At 40.5% G+C, this 21,174-nt stretch overlaps 2 protein-coding genes across 7 annotated transcripts in view; one reads left to right on the forward strand and one right to left on the reverse strand.

Moving 5' to 3' along the window:
- Positions 1-13,293, forward strand: part of CEP63 (centrosomal protein 63) — a 40,989-nt gene extending 27,696 nt beyond the window's left edge. For both annotated transcript variants that reach the window (XM_089671230.1, XM_089671229.1), the window contains 4 exons: positions 2,650-2,844; positions 5,955-6,073; positions 7,751-7,982; positions 9,178-13,293. In XM_089671230.1, the coding sequence (XP_089527356.1) occupies positions 2,650-2,844; positions 5,955-6,073; positions 7,751-7,982; positions 9,178-9,339 (708 nt within the window). In that variant the 3' untranslated portion in view covers positions 9,340-13,293. The remainder of the gene's footprint in view (positions 1-2,649; positions 2,845-5,954; positions 6,074-7,750; positions 7,983-9,177) is intronic.
- Positions 13,294-17,416: 4,123 nt separating this feature from the next.
- LOC149467752 (uncharacterized) overlaps positions 17,417-21,174 on the reverse strand; it is a 36,868-nt gene continuing 33,110 nt past the window's right edge. For all 5 annotated transcript variants that reach the window (XM_089671233.1, XM_089671231.1, XM_089671234.1 and 2 more), the window contains one exon: positions 17,417-20,340. In XM_089671233.1, coding sequence (XP_089527359.1) covers positions 17,933-20,340 — 2,408 coding nt within the window. In that variant the 3' untranslated portion in view covers positions 17,417-17,932. The remainder of the gene's footprint in view (positions 20,341-21,174) is intronic.

Raw genomic sequence — 21,174 nt, forward strand, 5'->3', positions numbered from 1 at the left:
CATCCTGGGCTGGAATACCTGATCACAGGTGCCAGAAGTTGGTTGACTCCATGCAACACAGATAAACAGCAGTTCTCAGAAACAGTGCTTATACAACTAAATATTCATTAAGTGATTCAAAGGAAAGCAAAATCTTCAAACATTTTTCAGTTTATATAGTGAATGTTTGAGTTTGTAAAGAAGAATACAAACACTGCTATTTTTTGAACAGTCTAATATTCACTTTTCTTCAATTTTCTTTAGAGGAACAACACAAATTTGATATATTTTTCTTCATGTTTTGATTTGGAATAGAATGTGTAGTGTTCCCAATGCATTTGTGTGTATGGAAATAAAAGCTATTAGAAGGATTTTGAGCTTTATTCACTTTTTTCAACACACTGCTATTATTTTGAACACAACTGTACACACACACACTGTCAACTATCACTCTGCCATTATTCTGTTTTTGCCCAATAATGTAATTTACATTCACTGTCGACTTTATTAGGTACACCTCGCTAGTGCCAAGAAAATATCCCCCACACCATTACACCACCAGCAGCAGCTTGAACCGCTGATCTGGTTGAGGCAGGATGGATCCATCCTTTCATGTTGTTTACATCAAATTCTGACCCTACCATCTGAATGTTGCAGCAACCAGTCTGCCCACTCTCCTCTGACCTCTGATATCAACAAGGCATTTTTGTCCACACAACTACCGCTCGCTGGATATTTTCTTTTTTTATGATCATTCTCTGGAAACCCCAGAGATGATTGTGTGTGAAAATTGCAGTAGTTCAGCAGTTTTTGAAATGCTCATACCTGCCCATCTGGCACCAACAACCATACCATGTGTAAAAAAAACTTTAAAAATTAGTGAAGCGCTAAACTGATCAAATATCATAAATATAAATAAATAAATCTATGCCGAATCATATAAAAGTGCTCAGTGATATCACACACAATCCATATCAATAACACCTCCCTACATGGGAGATTAAATTAGTGAAATCCCAATATATAATAATAAATCATGAACTAACACACAGTGAACAAACTGATGATAATAAAACTGAACTCTAAATTAAGATCCACAAAAATAGGATATCAAGTGGAAAACCATACCAGTGCCTTCCTCCCCAATGTATAAATAAACTAATTAAAATTCATTAGTGCCATAAACTGATAAACAATGCATAAATTAGTGAAAAAAGTCCATGCATGTGATTCTGTGTTTCAAACAAACGTGTTCTCCACTCTAGTGTGAAAAGTGAATCCTCCAACCGGCAGCAATGCCTGCTCACCTCCTCACGCTGACCCACACAGGGCCACAAAGCAGTTATCACCTTAATGGTAAATCCTCTCAGATAAAGCTCCTCATCCAGGTGCACTTAGATGGCTCCTCCTTAATATATCTCCTCACTTGCATCTCCACTCCCTGATGAAGTCACAACGCATGTGACGCAACACGTCGGTTCGTCATTTCGGGTGACACATGTCCGGACGCCGCGGCCATATTGGATTCCCCATTACTATGCAAATACACTCATAGGATGTGGTAACAAAGCTTTTTTATTGGGATTGAAATGTGAGTTTAATACCTTACTGTTTTTATCTTTAAATAAATGGAATTCCTACACTATGGAAAGGTTTTTTGTATTCACTTATGTGCCCTGGAGTGGAGATGCAAGTGAGGAGATATATTAAGGAGGAGCCATCTAAGTGCACCTGGATGAGGAGCTTTATCTGAGAGGATATACCATTAAGGTGATAACTGCTTTGTGGCCCTGTGTGGGTCAGCGTGAGGAGGTGAGCAGGTATTGCTGCCGGTTGGAGGATTCACTTTTCACACTAGAGTGGAGAACACGTTTGTTTGAAACACAGAATCACATGCATGGGCTTTTTTCTCTAATTTATGCATTGTTTATCAGTTTATGGCAATAATGAATGTTAAATAGTTTATTTATACATTGGGGAGGAAGTCACTGGTATGTTTTTCCACTTGATATCCTATTTTTGTGGATCTTAATTTAGAGTTCAGTTATATTATCATCAGTTTGTTCACTGTGTGTTAGTTCACGATATATTATTATATATTGGGATTTCACTAATTTAATCTCCCATGTAGGGAGGTGTTATTGATATGGATTTTGTGTGATATCACTGAGCACTTTTATATGATTCGGCATAGATTTATTTATTTATTATTTATTTTTATTTATGATATTTGATCATTTTAGCGCTTCACTAATTTTTAAAGTTTTTTTACACTTGTTGGTTTAAGTTGAGTGGCAGCAGCTAAAAAACAGTTCTATTCATCCTATTGAGCGCAGGAGGATACCTTTCAGTTTTTAACAACCATACCATGTTCAAATTCACTTAAATCCCATTTCTTCCCCATTCTGATTCTCAGTTTGACCTTTAGAAAGTTGTCTTCACCACGTGTACATGCCTAAATGCATTAAGATACTGAAAGGTGATTGGCAGCTTCTGTTACCAATTAATTGAACATGTATACCTAATAAAGTGGCCGGTGAGTGTATGCTATGATAGCTAACTGGCTATACATCTATTTGTAATAATTTATTTCTCTAAACTTAAAAAAAATACTGAAATTAATAAAAAAAAAAAGAAATAAATGAAAGTCTCTAATGTTTCTTCGAACAGTTGAAGAGCCAGCTCTGCCAGGCCGAACTGTCATATAGCAGTGTTCTTGATGGGATGAAGAAGGAGATCTCTCAGCTGACACAAGAACTACACCAGAGGGACATTAGCATTGCCTCCAGCGTTACAGCCAAAGAATGGGAGAGGAGCGTGCAAGCTGAGCGGGTCAGAGCTGACAGGGAAGCAACGCAGGATAAGGTACTACGCAAGTAGTTTTAGAGACGACATGGCTAGTCAAGATTTGTGAATAAGTATCACAGCCTATATTTTAGCATTTGTAGATCATTTGGTTTTCAGTAAAAGTAACTTGCGCTTATGCATTTTTTATTGTATTCTTTCTGTGAATTGTGTGAAAAGTAAAGTGATTGTAAAGGCAGATTTTTTTTTTTTTAATAACAAACATGTCATGCTTACCTGCTTTATGCAGTAGTTTTTCACAGAGCAGCCCTGATCTTCCTCTCCTCGGGTCACCTGCTGGTGCTCCTGCTGAGTACTCCCACAGCATGCAGCTGGCTATGGGGACAACCAAGCAAGCTTGCTCCCTAGCCGCTGCTCTGTGTGTCCACACACACACACACGCACACGCACACGCGCACACACACACACGGCTCTGCCCTGCCCTCCACTCTCTCCTCATTGGCTCAGGGAGCCAGTGGCTCCCGCTGCTGTCTCAGCCAATGAGTAGGAAGAGACCCGGGACAGCCGAGGCTTCCGTGCACATTGCTAGATCAAGATGGAGCTCAGGTAATTATTAGGGGGTTGTGTGGGGAGCTGCTCACAGGAGGTTTTCTACCTGCTTGCATAGATTGCATGCAGGTAAAAAAAACCTTGAGCCTTTACAACCACTTTAATGATCAGTTTATTAAAAAACACAACTCCAGCCAAAACATGTTTTACCCGATCGTACAGTGCAGTACACAGGCTTCTTTAAATCATTATTGCTGGGCTATATGTTGTCATTTCAGATGGTGACTGGACACTGGCAAAAAGACTACAGGGTCATTCTTCATCCCCAAGCCTCAGTTTTTTTTGCTGGTGTCCTTAGGGGATTGAACTCTTCTCTCTACAGAGAGAAGCCTGCCAATTTACATGGTCTGCCTGGTGTAGTGCCTACTCCCCTGCAGTGATATGCCCACTGTAAAAAGGGCAAAGTCAGGAAGACAATATCTCCCTCTTATACCTGCTGCTGACACGATCAGTAAATAGGGGCGGAATCTCTTTAATCACTAAATGCTCTTTGGGGATGAGAATTACTGCCTTCCACACTTCTGGTAGTATAGTTTTACAGTCCAGGATGGTCTGGGTTAATGGTGCCATTTGGGTATCTTTGCAGAGGGAGCCTGCTGTGCCACTGTTACACCTGGTCTCCTCCTTGCTTTTTCATGCAGTACTGCGCCTACATGGCAGAAATCATGTGCTGGACATGCGCCACCATATTTTGAGGGGTTGTCTAAGGTTGCATGGCCTGCCTCTTCCTCTGCATTCAGTAGCCAACCAAGCAACATCTCATGGTTCTAGATTCGAGGGCACATTTTTAGCAGTTTACTCTCTCTGATCCTGGGTTAGTGACCTTCAAGTGCTTTCAATGTGGCGTTTTCCCCCCTGCGCCTCACCAGGGACATTTTAATCACACATGATAGACCAGAAACGGAAAGATAAGGGGTCAGATGAGCTCAATAGCTCAGGCTCAGCCTTAAGCTCTATTGCTGTTTAAAGTACATTGAGTCAGAGCCCTAGTACCCTCTGCTCTGTTGGTTGCCCCCATTATGATTTTCTGCCTTCATCTGGTCATTTAGCTATTGCCTTCTTTAGGAAATCAGATTCCCTCCTTTATGAGCTCCCTATTGCTTGCCACAAAACTGAGGCTAAATGGAAGTGAGTGGGAGCGGTGCTACAGAGAATGTTCCTGCAGTTTGCCTTTTTTTGCCGGTGTCCAGTCCCCTGACAGTAGCTGCATATAACCCAGCTGTAAGGATTTAACGAAACTCGTGTCCTCTACAGTACTCCAGGAAGCATATTTTACCAGTAAGGATAAAAAGTTTTTTGGGGTTTTTATTTGGATAGAGTAGGGGAGGTTAAGTCTTCTTTCAGGTTTTTACTCCTGTCTTTTCCCTCGTGGGAATTTTCCCTTGCTTTCTGTCCTGTTGAAAGTTTGTCAAAGTGATAGGAAGCCTCTCTAATGAGGACAGAGTCTGCAACAAAACAGTTTTTTAGCAGAATGGGGGAAGATTTGAACATTGTAACTCCTGTGAAGGTTTTTAGGGTAGCCGTATACATAGAAGGATACGTTCACCTTTTGCTAAAAAAATAATAAATGAACATTTTTTTGCAGGTAAAAAAATGTGCATTTATTATTTCTCGTTGCAGGAGCCTGTAAACCATTGCACCAGAGATCAACAAATCGTTGGTGCCATGCAGGTCTCATGCAGACCTGTCCGTAAATTTTCTTGCCTGTATGGGATGTACAGGCAAGCAGATATACTGACAGGAAGACTCAATAAACTACCACGGCGGTCCACTGCACTGTGGTAGTTTATTGAGAACTACAAGCCGACAGCCACTAAGGTTGTCAGGACATGTAGTTTCTCATTCACAGAGGACTTTTTTTTTTTAAATTTTTTTATTTTGACAGCAAGTGGGGAGAGATCCCTTGCTAGCTGTCAAAGAGGGGAAGCAGGGGCTGGGCTATTCATAACATGTTACATTCTAAATATGGGTGTAACATGTTAATGTAAAGGTGAACTCTCATATTCAGCCACACATGTTGAACGAGAGAAATCACTTGATTCCCCAATCAATGCTAAACCACATTGATGGAGGATTCTCCCCTGCTGGTTATTGCATCCTGATAGTCGCTGCTCCTATGTCTGTCTGAATACCCAAACAGTGACTGCATGTGATTGGCTGCAGTCACTGTTGGGCTGAGAATTTTCGCTACAGCTCCTTTAAATTTCAGATCAAAGTTTGTTGAGCCCAGCGGTGCCAACAGGGCCATCCACGGCTTGAATTTCGGCTGATTCAGAAGGAATCAGAGGAAATTTGAGTCTTATATGGCCATAATTATCTGTTTCCAGTAATTAATATATACCAATATACAAAGAAAAATAGAAGCATTGCAGAGAACTTGGTGAATTATCCCCCCCCCCCACTGTGGACTGCCCATGCAATTTCGTCTTTTTTTTGTAACTTTTTAGATTACCTGTTGGCATAGATGATTGTAGTGTACTACCTGTAATTTTCCTTCTACATTTCTGTTGTATGTGCTGCTTGGATTTATTTCACATTACAATCTCTCCTGTGTTTTTTAGGCTTTGGAAAATCTTGAGTGTGGGAACCAGAAACTACAGAAAGAATTGTCCCAGGCTCGGGGGGATCTGGAGCTTGTTTTGCAGACACGAGAGTCGGATATCCAGACTGCAGTGGATAGGTGAGGAAACTGGTTCCCTTGGATGACAGCAACTTATGTGGTACTGGCATGCTCACGATTCTGGATGAAAACCAAATTATACCACCAACAAAACCAGATGGTCATCGCATTTCCAGTGATGGAGTTTAGAATAGAATAATTTTACAGATGTTTTTGTTGGAATAGAGGAATATTCATTTTTACATGGCTCTTTAATGTACCAGCCTACATAAACATAGGGAGAGGTTCACAAAATGTGACTCCAAGAAACAGTGCAGTAGTTTTATCTCTAAGGTTGCCACTAAATTATTAATATTATTAGCATGTACATTTTAAGTGTTACCCTAATGAATAACATAACTCCTTCAGTCAGGTTCCAGCTCTGTGACTGTTTGATGTTGAAATGCTGCAGCCAGTGCATTGCACACACCTTCGACAGAACTATTGTTTACCATTTGTTAGATCTCTTTCACATGGACCATTAGGTGCATACAGCACAGTCCAGTAGCAGGAAATGACAGATTCTTGCAGCTGGGGTGACAGGTGTATGCAGTCAGCATGATGTGGAAAAAGAGTTCTGGTTAATCACACATCCCATATAATGACCTTTATTGTAACATCTTCCATATAAACACTCCACAATACAATAGAAGAGGGGAAACAGCACACCAGCTAACGTTTTTCACCCTAACATCAGTGCATATTCATTAAGCTATGAATAAGCGCTGATGTTAGCATGAAACATGTTAGCTGGTGTGCTGATTTCCCTCTTCTATTGTAATGAGGAGTCTTTATCATTATATAGGATGCCTAACTTCACTTGAAACAGTAACTCTGGGAACAAACTTCCTATTTTCTGTGTCTAAAGGATGGATGCTGGACTCTACTCCCTCTACAGTGGCTTCTGTCTCTTAATGGTTCAATTACAAAGTCTCCTTAAGGAGCACTAGGTCCCTCTAAGTGAATCTCTTCAGACTCCAGCTGGAAACTACCCACCCACCTGGCTGTCTTAAAAAGTATCCCAGAGCAAGAGATTCCAGAACAGTCCTTAGCACTGTCCCAGGGAGAACTTGCTGGATATTGCACATGGCAGCCCTCCCCCTTGTAGGCTCTGGGGGTGTAGAGGTACTCAATTGGTCCCTTGTATCATGAAGTTTTGTATAAGACTGCTTGTTCAAGCTGCTGGGCTAGTGTTCTATGCTGAACAGGGTACCCTCTGTATAAGAATTGTGGCGCAGTTTCCTCTTCCAAACTTCTTCTCCTCCTTCTCAGCTCCAACCTGGAGGTTAGAGCCCCCTTCCCCCTGGGTCCCCTCTCAGGCCTTACAGTACTAACATTCCATATTCCACCTGATCACCGGACTCCCCTGCTTGCCAGGCTCTTTCATATTTAGGGGCCTGTCTGCCACCCAGCCAGGCCTCCTGTCTGGGATTGGTCCAACTTCCATTAATATGCAGATTTTAGTCTCCACCCCTCCACCCACTGGCTTGTAGACACTTTTGGAAGACTCCAGAACCAGGGGAAGGTACCAGAGACCTGACCTGGAGAGCCCTCCAGCCTGACCTAAAGTAATCCAGTAAGACATGATCACTTCACTACTGTGAGCAAAACAATATAACTCTCTAATAGCCCTAGAGGGCTCTACATTTGTAAATTGAATATGTTTTTCTGATCCATAAAACATTTTTTTCCTGGCAGGAGATCCCAGGAACTGCTGGGCAAGCACGAGACAGAGTTGACTGCACTTAATGAACGGTTGAATGAAGTCTCTGAGAAGTATGAGGAGGTCCTGTGTGCTCTCCAGTCTCAACGAGAAGCCGCCTCTGTTCTAAAAGGTTTAAGCAGGACAAGTTCTGTGGAATCGGTGTCTTCTGAGCACAGCAAAGCAGATGTTCATGTTGAAGATGAGGACTCTAACCGGGAATCACAGGTGAAAACTTACTTCACTTAAGTTGAGGACAAGATTAATTCCGCTGTGATTCTGTATTCTGTGACCAAAAAACATGAACTTTCAAGTGGTTAATATTTAATATAGGAACTATATTTAACCTTTTAAAGTCTCATTGTTTTATTTATCCCATTAAAGGGTAACTCCACTTTCTTGGGTAAAATAAAATAGCAAATAAAAAAAAATGATTTAGTGCATACATTTGCAACACATGTCATATTGTAATTGAATGCATTTGAAAACGACCTTTCTTTTTCAATCTGCATCGCTATAATTTGTCTGTAAAATGCAATACAATATAGCTACCTAGAAGCATTCTGTACACAGATGGTGTACAGAACGCCGCCTAAAAATGTAATTTCCTGCTTGCGTGATTTGTGTACTAATTGTTCCAGAAGTCTGCACTAAGATACAAGTCAGGTTTTGGCCATTCCTTGCAACAAAAATATCCTTTTTGGTGAGATACTGCCAATCGGAAATCATGTCTCAAGGGATGCAGACCCTGCCACTTTTCTCAGTAAAGTCCTGCAGGTGGAGCAGCTAATTGATAATGAGAAAATCACTCTGACTGATTCCCTTTTCACATGGACACAGACAAACAAACAGCTCTATATTAAGAATACCAGATAAGAATCTGAACCAAAGTTTGTTAAAATCCCTGCAATGTACATAGATCACCCAGAGAGGAATGTTTTTTTTATGATGTTTTTTTTTTTTTTTTTTTTCTCAAGAAAGGTGGAGTTATTCTATAAGTGTTATTTAAAGTGGACTGAACTCTGTAAGTGAAGATTTACTATGTTATAGGGAACATCTAGAAATGTTGATTGTACATAAGCAGTTCTATTAAAAAATTCACATTGTTTTCTGGAATTTTTAATGAAAAATAGCAGTGTATTACCTGGTATGTGAGTATACCAAGGTACCTCTGTGCCTGATGGTGGTGATACCATTTCTGTTTTGCTCTTTGATTTCCTTGCTAGAGGCTCAGACATGGAGATGTATTAATCTGCCTCTAGTGAGTGTAGTTCCTCCTTAATCCCCATCTCATATAGCTTCTTTTTCTGTACTGTCGGCCCCCCTTCCCCATCATACATCTCCTAGAATCACACAATTTACATCAGTCATACGTTAATAATATTTTCTGTTTTATCTCTCATTTCACTTTTCCCTGTTGTAGCTCCCAATGCCACCGTCCTCCCCGGCCAGCACGATAGCCACACGGTTCCTACAGGAGGAGGAGCTGCGATCGCAGGATCTTATTCAAAAACTAGATTCTCATATTGAGGAACTGAAACAAGAGAGTCGGCGCACAGTGCACCATTTCACAAACACCAGGTAACACAGGCGGACTGCTGCTGTCTGTGCAAAGGCCATGAGAGACATTGGAGTCTGTCTTATCCACCAGATGTCCTTAGTCATAAACTCACTTTACCTGCTTTACCTTGGTTTGTGTGTTCTTAAGCATTGTACACCTTGAGTATGAGCCATTAAATCTCTTCTTTGTATATTCTACTTTTAATGTACAAAACATAAATGCCATTGGGGAGTGAATTCAAGCATTACAATACATGGTTTGTACTTTCATAATAATTCTGTGTAGATATTTTGGACTAGTCTGGTGATATAGTGAATGTGAAGAGAATTATTACTGCCATATGTCTTGTATGTACTGTTGTAGTAAGAGATGTTAAAGAGACCACGTCAGGTTCCCTGCCTGAGAGAAGGTAGTATACGTACCTCTCCAGCGGCCTGTGACCTGCCTCCCTTCCTGGCAGGGTATTCAATGCTTTAAAGAGTGTTGAATGCCTGTGTCCTCCACTGTGCTAAGACCTTCCTCTTACCCTATGCCATTGAGTCCTTCAGTGTCACAAGGGTCAGAGAAAGGTAATAGCATGGTGGGGGACACAGGCATACAACACTTTCAAATACCAAAGTGACAGATGGAGGAGGCAACACTGAAACAAAGAAATTTCCATGTCACTGTGAAATTTCCATGTCATTATCTCTTCTTTGGCAGCAGTGAATTGAACTTTCTTGAAGGAAACTTGGCTTACCTTATAGTTTGTTTATCTGGGATAAAGCAGTGTTTGCAGGAATTCAACTAGCCACTTTACTGAAATCTGTTGACACATGTCAGATGTAATATGATAAATTGGTAGGCACCATTTCAGTTGATTCCACAAATTGTCTTTTTTATAGACTTTTAGCTTTATCCCTTAATAAAAAAGGTGTACATGGTACAGCAACCCATAACCATCAACCAGATTTCTGCTTTCTCAAATTAAAAGTGCTTAGAACAATGAATGAAGCACACGTCATAAAAATTAAAAACGCGGACCCTTACCGTTATTGGGGTATAATGGCGCTAGGGGACCTAGTAGAGGAGGCATACAATCCATATATGATGTGAACAATGCAGGAGTGATGGCAATATACCACCCAAGAGTCCATATGTGTCCATACACAAATTAGTGGCTTTTAGTCCTGATAGCTGCCAGCTGTCAAAGATGAAGCTTCTCTGTGTGGGAGATCAAAATAGAAATGACAGCAGCACTGATCTAGGTGTAGTAGTTGGGATAAAACCTTGGCAAATGTACAAAGCAACTCACATAGGAATGAAATGGCTCGCATATAAGATGATGTTGGCTCCACCAGCCAAGGTATATTCCAGTTCAGGTAGGCAGCTCTGTGAGCAACGTGACTCGCGGTCCATTCACCTGCCCTGGTGGTTTCCAGGGCTCCAGGACGCTGAGAGATGATAGTGACGTCACCGGAAATGTAAGGGGGAGGACCAGCAGGCTGATTGTTCAGAGTATTCGTGTTCCTCCTTCAGGCCATGAAGGAGCACGCATGCTCTGAACATGCGCCAATCAGCCTGCTGGTCTTCTCCCTTGCCATACCTCGGCTGGAGGAGTCACCATCATCTTATATGCAAGCCATTTCATTTCTTTGTGAGTTGCTTTGTGCATTTGCCATTAAAGCTTTTAGGACCCCTACCCTGTGCCCATGCATACCTTTGGCACTGTTTACATCTCTGTTGCTATTTAACCAATAGCCAGTAACCTTAATCGCCATAGGTGTCTAACTCAAGGTGGGGGTAGGTTTGGGTTTCTTTTAATAAACAAGTCGGCTTGTTTGATTTTTAATTGGTGGCTGTGGGTTATATAACTTTGCAAATTGCTTGACTGCCTTTAATAAAGAGGCACTGTCACCTTCCATATACAGGTCAAAGAGACAACGCCTTTGCAAAGACCCTCTTAAGTGACCCACTGATACTTCCCTTGCCACTGCTTCCATTTTCATGGTGGCCACCAAAATCCCCAGTCACTAGCTGCTATGAAAGAAGAAGCAGCGGAGGAGCACTGGCAATGCATCAGACACGGTCACTTTGCCCTGAATGGAAAAGGTGACACTGTCTCTCTTAATTAACCAACTTTTGATTTCACATTAAAAATGGAATGTGTAAATATTTCAATATTTTTTGTAGTTTTTACTTTTTATCTTGTCTTCTTTTATAAGTAGTGTAAATGCTATTTGAGTAGCTCTTGGTAATACATTTGCATTACTACAACAAAACTGAATGCACCTGAAACCATAGTATACTACATGTTCTAAAAAGAAATAGACATTGAGGAGAATATGCTGAGACTGGAGCTGACAGAATCTGGAGCAGTTGCACATAGTAACCAATCAGCTTCTAGCTTCCATTTTCAAAGCTTCAAGTGAAACTAAACCTTCCTCTCCTTTAAAGCCAAGGAATCTGCCATCTTAGCCTCTATCTGATCTACAATTAACATGGTGCTATACAAGTGATCAGCTGTGACACCAGCCATTTGAAGTCTTGACAGTTGGGGAGAGAGTTGACATAAGCATACTAGTAACTGTAACCGTTATTGACCTCAAATGTAAGTCTTTTGGGAAACATTTGGTTTAGTTACGCTTAAGAGCAGATTCACACGTGCGGTGTGGAATGAAGCTCAGGTTTCACAGCTAATTGATACAGTAGTTGTTTACGTCAGCTTCAGGACAGGATTAGCTCAGGATCTTATCTTGTTCACACGTGATCGCACTGCTCAGAAATTGGACATGACTTTTTTTTAAAACCTCACTGAATCCACACAGGCAGTGCACCAGATATATGTGAACAGGCACCATAGGAAGCAGTGTTTTTCACATTTCATGCAGATTGGATGCAATTCAAGTTGTACCTGTTTATCTACAACCTTCTCTACATCCATTCAAAATGCTGAATTTACACAGGATCTCTCAGCTCTGAAATGCAGGGGGCGGAGAGCTGAATTTAAACTCAGCGTGAGAGCTCTGAGAACTGATTAGAGGGAAGGGACCTTCACACAGAAACAGAGTTGAGGCTGTCAGTCACAGGTTGCATGATTTTTCTCTGTGTCAGGAAAACTTGACACTTAGTGCTCTGGATTGAGACAAGTACACGCTATAGAGGGATGTGCTTTGTTCATATTTCATGTCTGAGGTTTACAACCACTTTAACAGAAAATACTTTAGATAAATTGGTTGGTTACTATGCTCTGCTTTTAGTAAAATACCCCCACTGTTTTTTGTTTGGATAAGTTTTTAATCCAATAGCATTATCTAGTAATTTGTGTATTTCTAAAATGCAAAAATTGGTATTTATTGCTAGATAATTTATATGCTGACTTGTTCAGACAAACAAAGAGCAGTGATCATGAACAAAGTACTGTAGCCTTTACCAACCAGATTTCAGTTACCTGATATTAGATCAGTGAGAAATTATCGGTGGTTGTTTGCTATGTGATACCGTACTTTTGTAGACTGTTTTTGCATGCTAAGTACATCTACGAGTTTAAAGGGGAATTGCTCTTTTACACAAAATCCCATATACCAATCCTACTTTCTTCATCCAAATTTGAATATTGAGAGAAACAGACCACGTGTAGACAGTCGCCTTCTCACATCCTCTTCTTGGTGAGCGTGTGCTAAGCCCAGACTATAGAAAACAGTGGCTGAACTGAGGCTTCCATGACTCTTCTATATGGGCTGGACCAATCCATGGACATAAAATTCACAGGAACGTGAAGGATGTAAACATTTCATGGCCCTGGGATGTGAGATAATGGGTTTGTCTTTGGAGTCTGTACTTGCAGATTTGATGATAGAGGTGGGGAGCGGGAGTACACTTTGTTATATTTCTATTTTTATTTAATGTGCATTAACTTTCTAATACACTTTGACTGCATAATCAGATTCCTAAAATGTAAAGAAATATTTTTATACTTAATAAATTATTTGAATATTCTTTTATGTGTTTTTCTTGTGTGTCGTATTACACATAATTTTCATCTATGAATTACATAATTTTGTTTATGCTGAGAACCTATCACTTTGAGTTCATGAAGCTGAAAACAATTTGAAACAACAAGAAGAACTCTAGAAAAAACATTTACAATCTGCTGGCATGCCATCTCCTGGATCTCCCTGTTTTGTTTACAATTTACTGGTTCACTGAGCACTGGTGTTCCAAGAGGAAATATATGGCTCTCCTACATTGGAACTGCCCCGCCCACCTCTACTCTCCCTTCCCCATTCACAGATAGCTTTGGATTTTTTGAATGGGTTCACAGAAAGCAAGGAGTTCTGAGTGGACAAGGTGGGCAATGCAGCTGCCAGTGACTCTATGGGTGCTGTGTGAGAGACCCATAGCTGGGGTGTCAGAGTGTTGGAAGTACACTGGATATATTCGCAGTAGCCATACTATTGGAGGTCAGTAAAACGGTAAACTCTTAAAAGAAAAAGAAAAAAGAGCGAGCTTCAGGAGGAAACGTTTTTTTTCCTGGAGTTCTTGTTAAAACCCTCATCCAGCTTATGTTTTTCTATCTTGTATATTGGGAGCTTTTCCAGCACTTCTTGCCCTAGAGGCACAACAGGAATAGGAGGACATCTTTATGAATTGAGTGGAATTCCCCACTTAGGCAGTTGTCACCCAAACAAGTGTCCCCATTGGGTGATTTCCCCTAACGTCTGGTGACAACTGTAACAGTTTGGATTTCTCATTTTTTCTGTCTTGGTGACAGTAGTCGCTAAAATTAAGATACTGAATCTCTCCAGTAGGGCACAGACTGCAAAAAACCTGAGTGGAATTTTAACCTCATCTCTGTGTTCCCAAAACTAACAAAAAAAGTTTTAACTACACATTTATTTAAAATTATTATACAGGATTTATTATAAAAATAAATTGAAAATTGTCCAACATGTCTTAACCAATCACCTTTTTTTTGACTCAATTAGCTTCACCTTTAAAACCTAAACAGTCCCCTTAATTTAAACTCTTAACACATAACAGTCATCCAAGAACTATGGCCTCCCATTAAATAAAACTACATGTGCACAAGAGTTTTCTGTTGGTCCCTCTGCAAATTCCCACAAATACCTTGTGATCCAGCCTGAGAAGTCCACCTAATGCAGCTTTCTGTGATGATGTGGCAATAATGCTGCGCTGCCCCTGAATTCAGAGTATAATCATCAATCTTGTGTAGGCTGGGCCCACTTGCACTACAGCGGGATTAAAAAAAATATTTTGCCCACTGCATTTTGGTTTGACAGCATGTTCTCTGCTTTTCATTAGGTGTGCGCATCACATTGTACTTCTTTATACAGGAGCCTTTAGTTGTACTTTAACCATTAACTATAAAGTGTAAGGTGAACAAGAGCTTACACAGGGTGAGGACTCTTGACCAGCCTCTTTTGTAACAGTGAGGTGCCTGAGCAGCCAAAAATCAAGCACTAGGGCTGTCATCATGGAAGAAGAGAAGCAAGTCAAATGACCCCAGAAGTTCCAGATATTTATCTTTCATCTCAGTGACTAGATGGGGTGGCAGGGGAGCAAGAGAAGAGGTAGCTTGCATTGCTAGTGGGTCACTATTGCAGTGAGCCTGTTATTTTGCTCTGCGTTGGCAAAACACTGGTAGCAGTAAGGGCTCATTCACACTAAGTGAGGTGTTTTTCCACACTGAATCAACACCAGTTACTGCAATGGCACATAGAAAACCATTATTTTCTATGTACCCCACTCATACCACTAAGCTGCAATGCAGTGTGTGAAAATGCAGACATGCTGTAATTTTCCACACGCATTAGATGGCATACTAGGTCACCACAGTGCAATCCACCATGCTGCTCTGCGGAGGTATGAATGAAGTGTCACTATTTGATACTTCAAATAATGTTACCCCCCGTTTCCCTGCTGATGGACTTCATACAGACAATTGTTTGCTACATAATACCAGGCAGGCCTCTGAAATGTTAATAAACCATAAAATAATAGTGCTGCACAAACTCAAACTGTTGGCGCTATATAAATCCTGTTTACTAATAAAAAAACAATTACTGCAGCTTACCTCAGTACTTACCATGTGTGCTGTTTCCTTACCTTTCTTCATAGTTGAGCTGGTCTATTGATTGCTGCCTCAGTTCCTTAGAATTTGGGTAGCTCTGTTGTCTTACAGGGTCCTATGCAGTTGCACTTACATCCGGGAGAGAGAGAATCCTGTAATGCTCCCTGCACTGATAGGCAGCCAGGGAAGACTTAAAGAGGGTACATGCTCCATGACTCTTGGAATTATGAAACATGTAGTCCTGAGGACAAGGATCAGAGGGACTCCTATGCAGTGATCAGTGCACACTACCCAGCCAGATCTTCAGGGAAGTGATGCATAAAAACCCAGAGCCTACAACAGTGAACATAATGATTTGTGAACAAATAATAAAAAATTGTCGTGTTCCTCAAATCATTCTTGAACCATTTTTGTAGTGTGGCAGGGTGCATTATCCTGCAGAAAGAGGTCCCTGCCATCAGGGAATACCATTTCTATGAAAGAGTGTTCTTGATCGGCAACAATGTTTAGGTAGGTGGTGTGTGTCAAAGTAGCATCCATATGAATGGCAGGACCAAGGTTTTCCCAGCAGAACAGCCCAAAGCATTACATTGCCTCCTCTGGCTTACCTTCTTCTCATACTGCATCTTGGTGCCATCTCTTCCCCAGATAAGTGATCCACATGATGTAAAAGAAAACCTGATTCATCAGACCAGGCCACCTTCTTCCATCACTCCATGGTCCAGTTCTGATGCTCATGTCCTCATTGTAGGCACTTCTTCGGCTAAGCAACAACATACACAACAAATTGCTCTGCCCATTTTTGTCTGCTTTCAACACATCAACTTCATGTGCAACATGTTTACTTTATGTCTAATATATCCCACCAACATTCAGATGCCATTGTAATTAGATAATCAATGTTATTCACTATACCTGTCAATGACTTTAATGTTATGGCTGACTGGTGCAACATTGACTGTGCAACCTCCAACAAGACATTAAAGGTAATGGTGCAGGATGGATCATTTTAGAATCTCTTTGTACTGCATCCTGGTGCCATCTCTTCCCCAGATAAGCGATCCACATGATGTAAAAGAAAACATGATTTATCGGACCAGGCCACCTTCTTCCATTGCTCCATGGTCCAGTTCTGATGCTCAAGTCTCAATTGTAGGCACTTTTGGCTGTGGACACTGGTCAGCATGACCACCCTGACCTGTGCGGCTAAGCAGCAACATACACAACAAACTGTTTTGTCCATTTTTGTCTATTTCAACACATCAACTTCATGTGCAACATGTTTACTTGCTGTGTAATATATCCCACCAACCTTCAGATGCCATTGTAAATAGGTAATCAATGTTATTCACTATACCTGTCAATGACCTTAATGTTATGGCTGACCGGACCAACACTGACTGTGCAACCTCCAACAAGACATTAAAGGTAATGGTGCAAGATGGATCGTTTTAGAATTCCTAGGATTTGGCTTTACATATTTACGTACACTTTAACATTGTCAGTAACTATACCTTGAGTGTATGTTTTGATTTCACAAACACAATAGCAAAAACCGCACTGGTTGTAGCCAGCTTCTGTGTTTGTGATTTGCCATTTTTATGTAAATAGATATGATAAAATCAGCTGTTCTGTTTTTAGTTATCCATATGTAAAGTAAAACCAAGCTAATGACATCTTTTTAAAGTCATATTGGTACCTAATAGGACTGGTGGTGATTTCAACAGTCTTGTGAAAGACACATGGGCACATATCGAGCAATCAGTTGGGGATCTGTAATTGTAAAAAGGCAATAACAATAGAAATTAAGTTTACTAGTTGATTAGCTTTTACATTGTTGTATCTGATGCAAAAAAATTCAGCTGTGGAAACATACTGTATGGTGTTTTATGTATACATAAGCAAACTAATTTAATAGAAAAAGGGTTAAGCGCAAGTCTCTTTGTATCCAAAGTGTGTGTGTGTTTCGCTGAGATTGGAAAGGTTGCTAAGAGATAGGAGGAAGACAAAAGATATGCTGAACTGCCATTGAGGAACATTAGTTTATAAGCTTCTTCAAACATAAGACAAAACTATACATTACAAACGGGTCATTAGCAAAAAAAAAGAAAAAAGTTAAAAGTAGTAAACATGGCCTCAAGTTTCTTATTTTTAAGATCATACATACTGTAGTACCACTTATATAGTTCAAATTATTAAATTCTGTCCATCTGTCCTATGACACAAATGCCCATTCAACTACCTGTAAAGCATCCCCATATACATTATAATATATACAAACTCTATCAGGAGAGATATACAATTCTAGCTAGGTTCTTATTTCAGTAGCACTTCCAACGTATTTAATAGCTATTTTAAATCTCTCAGCTTAACTATAAGCGTTAGCTTAAAACTTGATTTAGAATAGGAATATGTCACACAACAAGACTTCAGTGGAGTGGATCATCCATATCATGTTTTAGCACCTCTGACAAGTGTACTTGTTAAGATGATTCATATTGTAAGGGAGCTGTTGCTTTGGAAGGGAGATTGTGATTTACAAAACTATGAGGAATATGAGCTTTCTATCAGTCTCTGATGACTTCCCCCCTTCACCTGATAACTAAGCACCAAAGCATAATTCTTGTTCAGATTGTTTGTCACCAGCACTTGTATGTCCTTGGTTCCAGCTGTGCTGCATACCCCTTCCCAGCATTCATCTCGGCCTAAGGTCAGAGGCCAAAAGTTTTTGCCCTTGATGGACACTGCTGCCAGCCCTCTGGCCTTAATTCTGAACCGTACTTCAGTGTTGGCTGGCAGAACCCCAGTCTTTGGCTCTAGCAGTTCATAACCTGAATTCCAGCTATTATATCTCATGGGGAAAAATGGCCACCTTATTTTTGTGTTTGAGCAATATAAGAGGTAATTGCAGGCATAATCGTAAACATTGCTAAGGTCTGTCTTCATCTTAGTGCACAACTTAAGAACATAGTAACCAGCTTTAGGAAGTTGGATGTGAAATTCTACCCGACCCTCCTTCTCCAGTTGAAAAATGTATCTTCTTCTTGCTTCCTCCGTTGTGATGTCATCAGAATGTAAGGTAGCCACAATATCAATTGTTTCATCTACAGCAAAACTGACACAATAGCGTCCATCATCTGTAAAGATTGCAGGCTCAAGGTGGGATGGGCGAAGAAGACCCTTTTTTTCTGAGATATAACTAGGTCCAGAAGGGTTGCATAGTTCCAGGGGTAACAAAGGCCACTTGACTTGAGTATTAACACAGGTTATCAGATAATTGCATGCAAATTTAAAATTGCCCTGCTCAGATTCGGTGTATATTTTCAGAACATACATGCCAGCCTGTGGAAGTTTTACCTGAAATTCTACTCTGTTCTGTCTTTGGACTTGGAGAATGTGTCTCCTTTCTCCCTCTTCTGTTAACAACACGTCTTCTGACTGCAGCCTGGCAAATATACCCATCTCCTTCTTGAGCGTGAAAGAGAAGGAGCAACGTCCATCAGAAGTGTGAATGATTGGCTCAGTTTGGGAAGGCTGCAAAAGACCTTTTTTCTCTGACAGAGATGTTGGTCCAACAGGGTTCTGAAGTATGTTGGGAAAGGGCGGCCAAGCTGCTTTTGGATTAGAACAAGATATTAGATAACTGCAAACAAGCTCATAGCTTCCAGGTTGAAATTTATTATCTGCATAAATCCTGAGGTCATAAGAGCCAGGTCTTGGAAGCTGGATGTAGAACTCTGCCTGATGCTGTTTCTGTATTTGCAGAATGTACTGTCTTTCCATCTGGCTATTCCACTTGTTATCATCAGAATGTAATGTAGCCAGGCAGCTCATATCTCTGTCTAAGGAGAAACTTAAAGAACAGCGTCCATCTGTGCTGTTGATTACTTGTCCTAGCTGTGATGGCTGGATAAAACTTTTTTTGTCTGCTGAATTGCTGGACCCTACTGGTATCTGTGGTATAGCAGGAGCCCCAGGCCCTGAGGTCTCTATGCCTGAACAGCATATTAAGTAGTTGCAGGTATATTCAAAGTTGCCTGGAGAGATTTTGCTATCTGCAAAGATCTGGAGAACATATGAGCCAGTCTTAGGCAAATGAACCTGCAGTTCTATATGGTGGCCTCGTTGAACTTGTGTCACATGACGCTTGTCTCCACAGTCATTGAGTGATACATCATCACACTGAAGGGCTGGTAAAATTTTTATATCATCCTTTAAAGTAAATGAAATAGAAATGTGTCCAGTCTGAGTGTAAATAATGGGATCATTACAAGAAGGTTTCAGAATACCTTTTTTCTCCATTAGAGCGGTTGGCCCAACAGGGTTCTGTAATATGTTGGGGAAAGGTGGCCATACAACATCAGGATCTGTACATATGATTAGGTAATTACAGAAAGACTCAAATTTGCTTGGGCCAGTAGAGCTGAGCAATTTTAGGGCATAGTAACCTGCCTGGGGAAGGTGGACTTTAAATTCCACTCTGTTTCCTCGCTGGGTTTGTAGAACATATCTCCTCTCATCTCCAGATTTGATGTGATCTCCATGTAATGTTGCTAGGACAATGTTTCTCTTGGCTAGAGTTAAACCAAAAGTACAACGGCCATCATGAGTGTTAATCACTGGGTCACGGCATGTGAGCTGCAGAAAGCCCTTCTTGTCGGTTAGCCAGCTGGGACCAACTATAACATCTAGTTCCTTAGGGATCATAAACACAGGGTCCACAGATCTGCAATAGACAATATACTCTACAACGTTATCATATGATTCTTTGGTACTCTCATATACTTTTGAATATATTGCCAGCGTGTGTCTTCCAGTCACTTGTGGATATAATTCGAGCTGCATCCCAGTTTTAGTTAATGTCATCAAGCCAGGCTTCTCTCTTTTATTGAGTGTGAAAGAGAACAGTGCAGGGGAGCGACCTTCAATAGAAAATGTAGCTTTTCCATTAACTGTAGAAAAATACAAATGGTGTCATCTATTAGGGTTCATGTGTTAGAATAAACATTCAAAATATTGTTGTGGTCAGTGTCCTACATTGCCTAGATATAGCAGCTTGAGTTTTCTACATGTTTTTTGCATTTCTGCTATTGCCTAATTAATTTTTATTAAAAACAATGTATGAAGAATGAATTAGGCCAGTTCATTTTTTTTTTTTACGTTTTTCCAATTTTAATTTACCAACATCTGACAATTTTAAGTATGCATTCTTCCCAGTGGAAATTGTTCCAATTTGCTTGTTGTCATAAGCAACCATACACAGCTGTCATTGAAATGCTGTCCTAATAGCTTTTAGGAAATGTAGAGCGTGCATTTAATGGATGCTGCTGCAATATGCATTTAAGAGAGGTCTACAAATGTCCTCAGCAAATCTGGTCGTCTTGTGGCCTAGAAAGCTGGGGATAACCTTATAATAAAGAATGTATATCCCAAGAACAAACAATATATGACAGATTACCAATCCTTAGATGTAGTGGCTGCATTAGTTTTCATTTTTCAGGCCACGGACATATTCAGCAAGTATATAAAATGCCTGTTGATCTTGCCGAACTGCAGTGTCAGCAATGTTCTTTTCCTTCTTTAAAATGCTAATGCCCCACCCCTTTGTAATAGAGGTAAGTAGAGCAAGACTTCTCTGAAGTCCAGCCAGGATAACAATGGTCCCCTCCAAAGATACAGTAGGGAAGCAAGTGTAGCCACCCAGGGAAAGGATGTGTGTTACTGACAAATAAAAATGAAGGAAAAAAAAAGCCTGAAAAAACAAAATGAATGCAGCCACCTCATCT

The sequence above is a fragment of the Staurois parvus genome, unplaced genomic scaffold (assembly GCF_062004578.1).
Source record: "Staurois parvus isolate SC_StPar_1 unplaced genomic scaffold, SC_StPar_1.0 ptg000102l, whole genome shotgun sequence".
Classification (NCBI taxonomy): Eukaryota; Metazoa; Chordata; class Amphibia; order Anura; family Ranidae; genus Staurois; species Staurois parvus.